The sequence below is a fragment of the Adiantum capillus-veneris genome, chromosome 17 (genome assembly GCF_014529385.1).
Source record: "Adiantum capillus-veneris isolate H3 chromosome 17, ASM1452938v2, whole genome shotgun sequence".
Taxonomy (NCBI): domain Eukaryota; kingdom Viridiplantae; phylum Streptophyta; class Polypodiopsida; order Polypodiales; family Pteridaceae; genus Adiantum; species Adiantum capillus-veneris.
Genome location: NC_140947.1, coordinates 61,117,686 through 61,125,962, shown reverse-complemented (window position 1 = coordinate 61,125,962; position 8,277 = coordinate 61,117,686). Strand labels below are relative to the sequence as shown.

The window sequence follows — 8,277 nt, the reverse complement described above, 5'->3', positions numbered from 1 at the left end:
CGCGACTCTATAGCAAAAGGACACGACTATTGGCCTAGAGTCATGTCTTTTGACCTATGGTCATGTCTCTTCATCGTGTCTCTTCAGTAAGTTCAAGTTTCTTAAGTCTTAATTATGAGTTTAAGTACTTAATTCAGGATTAGTAACTAGAATCCTTACAAAAACACTATGAATGAGTGCACCAATCCATTGTTGTTGGTCGGATCATGGACATGATGTGTTTCACAGTTCATTATCTTGGAATATTTTGGACATGATGTGTTCACACTTCACGAATGGGGATTCTTGGTCGTAGTGTGGTCTACAATTCAAATTTTCTAATAGGAAACCGATGCTCAAGATTGCATTTTTCTAAGGTACAAAGTTGAGGGTGGTAGCTTCTTCATCGACTTGGTCTCACTATTTATGTCCACTATGAGTTGCAATAGGGGGTGTTGAGTTTTGGCATCTCAAGTGAACAGCCCACTGTGATCCCATTATTTATTTGGCTTTTAGGAAATTATTTTACTTATTTGTCGAAGTTTGCGTAGGGCAATTTACTGAGGTTGGTATATATGCAACCCCTTGCCTCCATTGTATTAGACATTTGATTATTCATTGCCAAGGTTGATTGGTTCAGGATACTCTCTACGCTTCCGCATCGTCAACTTTGACATGAATGTCCTCAAATGAGACAGGAGGATGTCAATTCTTGACAACTTTCGGCTTTGCTTTAGTCTTCATTGCCGACTTAAGTTTTGGGTTGGTGACGTTCCACCACCGTTCTGGAGCAACATAGTGAGAGAGGCAGGACAAAAATGGGTGAGGGGAGACACATAGGACAGGAGAAGGCAAGGAAAGTAGGGGTGTGAGGAGGTCGCCATGGCTAGGGCAAACCATCAAGCAAGGTCTGCTTGCAAGTGTGTTGAGTTTGGTTTAGGCAGCTCTAATGGCTAGGGCAAACCATCGTGCAAGGTCTGCTTGCAAGTATGTTGAGTTTGGTTTGAGCAGCTCTAAAAAAAATGAGCAACACTAGGTCACAATAAATAAGGTCGTCCAAATCCACTTTAAGGTCATAACGTTCATGGTGTAGTAAACTATCATAATATCAGGTGTTCCATAATCATTGTGCAAGGTCTGAGGTCGGTTTGAGCAGCTCTACAAAATGAGCATCAATAAGTCACAATAAATAAGGTTGGCAAGCTCCACCTTCATCGTATAGTGACTCGGCTAAACTACCAGGATTTTAAGTCTTCCATAACTAATTCATGGTATCATTTTTTTTCCTTCTTTCACACTAGCAATCCTACAAAATTCAGTAAAATTGGTACCATATTTCTAGGGAAGAGAATCTAAATCTGAAGTCTACACTTAAGCTCTTCCACAAAACCTAAATCTCTTTGATGCACTCATAGGCTGGCATTGGCATCTGCCATTAGAAATCTGCCAAAAAAACCCTGACAAAAGAAGTAAAAGCAATTAACTATTTATTTCACAACCATACACTGACACATCCATTTGAAACACCAGACGTGAATCGTGATAAACACCTCTGACAGTCACACTGCAAAGAGAGAGAGAGAGACAACCTTAGCGGGTTAAATAACAGTCAATTTCTTCCTGGGCGGAATCTACTCATACACCGGCAGGCTTACCAACATATTGAAGTCGTCTTTCGAAGTTAGAAACCTGACGAAACACGAGTCAAGGGGATGCCCAAAACTAATAATCATGACAAATCACTTGATCTACTGCCAAAATCAGGAAATTCAGTTCTTGACGTCCTGCATTGCAACAAACCAAACTCTGCAAAGCTGTTGCATCAGGTGCCTTTCTCAAGCACCGTATTGCATGGAAAACCCACTGGAATTTTAGAGATTAAAAGACCTGCTGTAACTGCCTACTTTGTGATAACAGATGCCAGGAAAGCATTACCTGGTTGGCAGCTCTACAATTGTTAAGTTGCTTCAACCATAGGCATAAAAGGATCTTTTATATTGTACACATTTTCATGCTTGACATTCAAAACAGCAACTTCATTAACATAGAAATGGAGTGCTTGTATAGCAACATAATCCAACCTTATAACAGCAGCCTGTGATCAAGAAGAGTACAATTGTCAGTTACCTTTCACACAAAATTCACGCAATTTGTGCAATGTGTTTAATAAACAAAACAAAAAACTTGCCGCATGTGAATAGCTAGAACTCCAGCCATGTGCACTTAGAATATTATTTCATCACAAGTTGACTTCCAAGTGCTCACAGAAAGCCTTGCTTGAACCTTGCACAAATTGTCCTTTCAACTCTAGACCTTGGAATACTTGTCAATGTAACCCTGTAGGCGACATTAAACTTGTTAGAAAAAAACAATAGTTGCAACCAAAGCTTGGCAGATGATGCACATGCCTGTACTAGCTTTGAGATTTTGGAGCTGGAGACGGACATAAACTGATCCACTTTCTCCTGAGACTTCGGAATGTGGTGACTTGGTAGATTCCCTGTAACTTTCTCAACTGCCTTCTTTGCTATGGTTTTGAATGCATCCTTACTCAAACGTCCCTCTTTCCAAGCTGGTTTTAGCAACACTTTCACACGGTCTGCCACAGCAGTCCTAAGTAGCTTCAGCCCACGGTTGCTCTTCTTACTTTTCGAGTAATCGTGTGCAACAATAGCTACATCTCCCGGTTGGACTGGGCTCCATTCGCCAGGAGGACTAACATTCTCAACTACTCCAACATCTGCAGCAGCTTCATTCATGTTTACAGTGTCCACATCAGTTGCCAAAGCTAAAGCAGTTCCCTTTTCTCCATCCAAACCTGGACTCAAGTTTTCTAAAAATCCTGTCCCTATAGACCTCCCATCACCAGAAGGCTTACTAGAGGATTTTGCAGTGCCTGAAGGGCCTAATTCTAGACTGTCAGATAAAGGATCATACTGTTCACTTGAATTAGGCAGATTTGAGCCCCCTGGCAACTTTAAATGGCTAGGAAGTGGCGGAATTGTTGTTAACGTATACGAATAGTGCTCTGCATTTGAGGACAATGTTGACCTAGAGGCAGCCAAGGTGTTCCCAATCCAAGGCAAAGAATTATGAACCGATGCAGGCGATGTCCCAATGTTCGACAAGGGATACGCATGCTGTGAGCCATCGCCCAATGGACCAGAACGTGCATACTGCCTCGAGTTGCTGTCCAATACACGAGAATAAGTGGTTTCTTCTTTTGACAAGGAGAATCTGGCACCCGAATCCCATGGCTCTTTTGCTGAATGAGGTCGATTACCAAGCTGTTGCAGCATCGTATGATTAGAAAAGAACTTCGCCGGGCCATGCATCTCAAAATCCGGCAGCAAACGATCTTGAGGAAGTATATCAGGTTGCTGGCGCGTAATATCTCCAGGCCCCCGATGGGGTAAAATTGCAGCCACATGGCTAAACTGATTGTGGGGAGTTCCATGTACAGGTGGATTGGAAATTGGCATCTGCTGGCTTACACTTGGGCTATTCGAAGGAAAGGAACTTCTAGTGCTTACACTTGTACTAGCTAAATTTGGTACATGACTTCCAGCAGGTGAAGAATAACGCACAGGGTCCGAAGGATTAGGAACATGCACTGACCGCTCATTAGAGAGATTCTCATTCATGGGTGAACTTGGAATGCGCATAGAATTCGTTAAAACCTTCACTGGTGAAGATGAAACAGGAGATAAGCCCTGATCAGGTGCACCTGAAATCAATGGCGTTCTCGATAAATTGGCAACAGTTTCAACCTCAGACTTGTCAACTGCACCTTCAGCAGACCCCCCCGGTGTAATCTCTTCAAAGCCCAAAGAGGAATCTAAATTCTCTGCCTTGACCCCTGATTTTTTTGAATCTGTCGGTAACTTCACTTTATCCTTGTCAATGATCACATCCATCTCCAACTCAGAATGTTGGCTATGAGATAATGGTTCATTCCTTGCATCCATATTCTGCTCTATGGCCTTCTCTTCAGATTCCTTGCTTATTTTCAAGTTTGCATCAATATCCCTGTTTGTGCTCTCCTCCTCCAAACTTTCATCACTATTTATATTGCTTTTAACTAAGCCTAATTGATCATTATCCACCACTATTTTAACAGGCTCATCTGCACCTTTCCCTGTCTCTAAATGTTCACCAGGTGTTTTTTCTGACTGCTCTATCTTTTCAAAGTCAGAGCCATGCGATAAGGCTTGAGAATCCTTCACAAGTGCAGGCTGTTCAGCCTGTAATTTCCCTTCTTTGCTCGCAGTCGAATTTACTGCTTGAGAATCATCAGTCCTATCCCTGGTCGATACTGTGCTCTTGCCCACATGTTCAACCTTGCCCTCGTTCACTACATGCAAAACAGGATCTGCACCAATCAATGGTCTGTTTGTTGTAGGATCCACATTTTTAGAGCCAGCAACCGGACCATCTGCCAACTGCACACCCCTTTCTTGGCCTGTTTCCCTTTCTGGATGCAAGAACTTGCATGCACTGCCCCGAAAACACCTGCCCCTTGCATAGTGAAAGCAGACTGCAGGTCCACTTGATCTCCCTCCTCTTCTGCCCCTCCCATAAGACTCACGCTCACTCCTCCAATCTCGGTCACCTCTTGCAGCTCCTCCCCACCTGTCTCTGAGTGGGGACTGGCTATTATTTCGCTGCCAATGCGGAGAGCGACTGCAATACAGGTGTAAGTGCTAAGCTATACATCCCCAATTCCACAGGCTCTACCACCCATTAACACTTACATGACAAATCTCAAACAGGTACACAACACAAAGCACGAGATAAGACATGGCAGCATATCCAGATTCCTACATAAATATATAGCAGGACAGCATGCAAGAATAATTGGATGAACCAGGAACTACATCACAGTCCACATAAAAGTGCAAATCAGAAAAGTCGATCAGTTTAAGTGGGCACACCTGCGAGATCTGCTCCATCGTCCCCTTCGGGGAGGAGACCGGCTAAAGACTTGCCTTTTCCCCCTTGAATCAGAAGAATAGCTTCGGCTTCTGCTCCTGCTTCTACTCCTATTCCTATTTCGACTTCTACTTCTACTTCTGCCCCTGCTGCTACTTCTACTTCTGCTTCTGCTGTAGCTTCTTCTTCGCTTTCGAGGGCGCATGTCATCTTCGGATTCACTCTCCATGGCCTCCTTTTGCACCAGTCTCCCAAATTCATCCACAGTCACAGTTTTCCCATTCTCTTGAACTGGCGATCGCCCAGCTACCGTACCACTACCAGTATAAGTGCTTGAATCACCATTCGCATCCATTTGATCTGTTATTAGGGAATTTCCCCGAGTTAAATTCAAAGAGTTTTCAGCATTCTGGTCACCCCTATCCTCCACTCCATCGGGTGCTTGATTCGAAACTGAACTCGATAAAGATTCCCATCGAGATAGTCTCAGAGCACGATGTTCTTGATGCTCCAATCCTGAATCCTGTAACAACTCTGGAACCTTCGGCCTGCTTTGAGAATCTATAAGCACTTTCTCACCACTACAATTTGAGACGCTATGTAGTATTGGGTCCATTTCATCATGACTATTCAAAACTGAGCTACCATTCCTTAGTTTCTGTTCCTCTGCTTTTACAAAGCTTGAACCAGTCATTTTCTCACTTACCTTTGGTGGAGCAAGATGCTTTGCTAGCACTGCTGCATTTTTCTGTATCACATGCCCTTCTTCTATGGCAGGTGTTTCATGAGGATTAGGTCCTTTGGCACCCAGTAGACCACGACTTTCTAGCTGTCGCATTGGCTCCTTTACAGGTGAGGATGTAAAATCATCTGCGCACGGAATGAACAGTGCAATACTAAGGCACAACACTGGGAGCCAAGCATACGACAGCTCAAAATTTGAAGCTTGAATACCAATAAGTTGTCAAAATTGTGAATACTAGTTACCTTCCATGTCCATGTCCGACATAGCTGGAGATGCTGGAATATCACCAGGCAATGGAGGTGCGCCCTTTGCATGAGCTGCCACTGCATCAACCTGACTATTTTTCTTGTTTTCAACTTCTAGTCCGAGTTCAAGGGCAAGACTTTTCTTTTTCCACTTGTAAAACTCGTGGCTAACAGCAGCCTCAGGTTCTGCATCACTCTCAAACAGAAAAGCGAACTTCGGATCACCTGCCTGTCTGGCACGAGCCATGCTCTCAAATCTGGGCCCATTCTTAACAACGAAAGCGGCCAGGACATCAATATTTTTAAGCACCTCGGGGTCAGTGGGCTTAGGAGGTTCAGGAGGTAGCAAGTCAGCTCTTAAGGACTCTTCCACATGAGGGAGGGGTGGTGACGGGGGAGGGGGGCTAGCAGGGGGTGGTGGAGGTGGGTTCTCCAAAGGGGGACAAGGAGGCAAGGGAGGGAGAAAAGGTGCTGGCTGAAAAGATGGTAAAGGGGCTGGCATAAAGGACATGGGAGGTGCAACTTGCACCAACGGTGATTGAAAAGGTCCTGAAACTGGGTGCACCAAGGGTAGAGAAGGTGACATTGACTGAAAACCTGCTTGCATTGGCAGTGGGGGTTGCTGCACCAAAGGACGAGGTGGGGGCAAGGATGGCACTAAGTTTGGCCGGGCTTGTGGTGGTAAAGGCCGTTGCAAAGATGGTAAAGAGGATTGCATGGAAGGTAACGATGGATGCATCGGCAGTACAGGTGACCTCAACGAAACTGGAGGTGGCACAAATACAGGAGGTGGGGGTTGCGGTGCAGGAGGAGGATAGGAGTACTGTTGCAAAATCGGAGGCTGCTGCATAATTGGAGGCCTTCCTTGCGGAGGGGCAAGTAGAGGTGGATGCCCAGGAGGCGGCAAGGAAGGAGGGGGTGATATGAAAGGGCCACCCATGACTCTGGGTGGAGGAGGCGCTGCAGGAACTGGCCGAAATTGAGTACCATCTCCCCCGGGACGATACATTTTTGACACAATCTACTCAATCGAATTTACACTTTGAGAGGATACTAGCTCTCTGCAGTCTGCTTGCTTCATTCGCGCCCCGTCTCGATCAAAACCAGCACTTCGGAGTAATATAAAAACACAGAGTTGCAATTTACAACCCTAATCGACGCGCCCACAAAACAGACTATGCTCGGGCTTTCGTGTTTAGAAACCCTAGCATTGAAAGTGCTCGAGTTTAGTCGCCTACCTTGCAAGAAGAGCTCGAAGGATCGTGTTCGGCCATGGCTGGGACGACACTCGCAGTTGCAATACTACCACTTCTAAAGGTTTACGCCGAGGATGTAAATTTACCGTCAAATTGGAATAGGGTTTTTAGAGCCTCAGCACTATTTGACACAAGGCATTAAATGAAGTGCAAACGTTGGGATCGATGGTGTTAAAGTGAAGCAAGTTTCTCTCGAAATTTGAACACTATTCAATTCGTCCATGTTTACTTTTTACTTGGTACACCTAAGATGATTTTGGCGAATAAAGGCCTCGGGAGTAGCCACTTGGCATGATCTAGGCCATTTCCCTTCAGCCCAATCGCACGACCATGACCCTCTCACATTGTTGGCACTGCCTGCTTGCAGGTAGTGATATAGGGGTGGAGCCTATCAAATGATGTACACATTTTTTAGGCTCATTTTTAGGCTATTTTCAGATATAGGGGTGGAGCCTATTTTCAAATGATGTACACATTTTTTAGGCTCATTTTTAGGCTATTTTTTTAAGGCTATTTTCATATTCTTCTTTGGCAAAAGCGTTCGTCAGTGCGAGGACGAGAGCAAGAAGCTGGGAGCAAGCACGTTAGCAAGGTATGGCTCTCTCTCTCTCTCTCTCTCTCTCTCTCTCTCTCTCTCTCTCTCTCTCTCTCTCTCTCTCTCTCTCACACACACACACACACACACACACATACATGTGTGTTGTGTTTCTTCTCTGTGTGGTTTGTTTCTATTCGTTCTCTTCTTCTTCTTTTGTAAGTCTTGTTTGTAGACAATATACGATGTTCGCAGGTAATCGTGCATCCTCTCTCTCTCTCTGTGTGTGTGTGTGTGTGTGTGTGTGTGGAACTCATATCGTATTGATAAAACTACTTCAACAAACAAACAAGGAGACCACTACCATCGTAATTTGTAATTAAGGGGCAGTACAACCATATGTAAAGCTTCCATACATGAGCTCCGACTACCCTACTATTCCCAGCCTCTGCCTAAGATATTACACTTTTGGTATACAAATATTCACTCTTAAGATGTTCAGAAGGATTTAATCAGCTCGACTTGTTGTTCTGTGCTGCAAAGTCCTGGCTCCTCTTCTCAAGACCCTCACGAAGAACAAAGCAC

At 44.6% G+C, this 8,277-nt stretch overlaps 1 protein-coding gene across 2 annotated transcripts; it reads right to left on the bottom strand.

Annotated features, from left to right (window-relative positions):
• Positions 1-1,630: 1,630 nt before the first annotated feature.
• Positions 1,631-7,254, bottom strand: LOC147437348 (uncharacterized). Of its 2 annotated transcripts, XM_086486891.1 has the most exons (6): positions 7,140-7,254; positions 5,899-7,010; positions 4,914-5,781; positions 2,388-4,662; positions 2,168-2,316; positions 1,631-2,074 (listed from the first exon to the last, which is right to left on the bottom strand). In XM_086486891.1, the coding sequence occupies exons 2-5, from the start codon at positions 6,908-6,910 to the stop codon at positions 2,287-2,289; spliced, it is 4,185 nt and encodes a 1,394-aa protein (XP_086343017.1). In that variant the 5' UTR covers positions 6,911-7,010; positions 7,140-7,254; the 3' UTR covers positions 1,631-2,074; positions 2,168-2,286. The 2 variants fall into 2 exon arrangements, with proteins under 2 accessions (XP_086343017.1, XP_086343016.1); XM_086486890.1 differs by having other exon boundaries at positions 5,899-7,223.
• Positions 7,255-8,277: the final 1,023 nt, after the last annotated feature.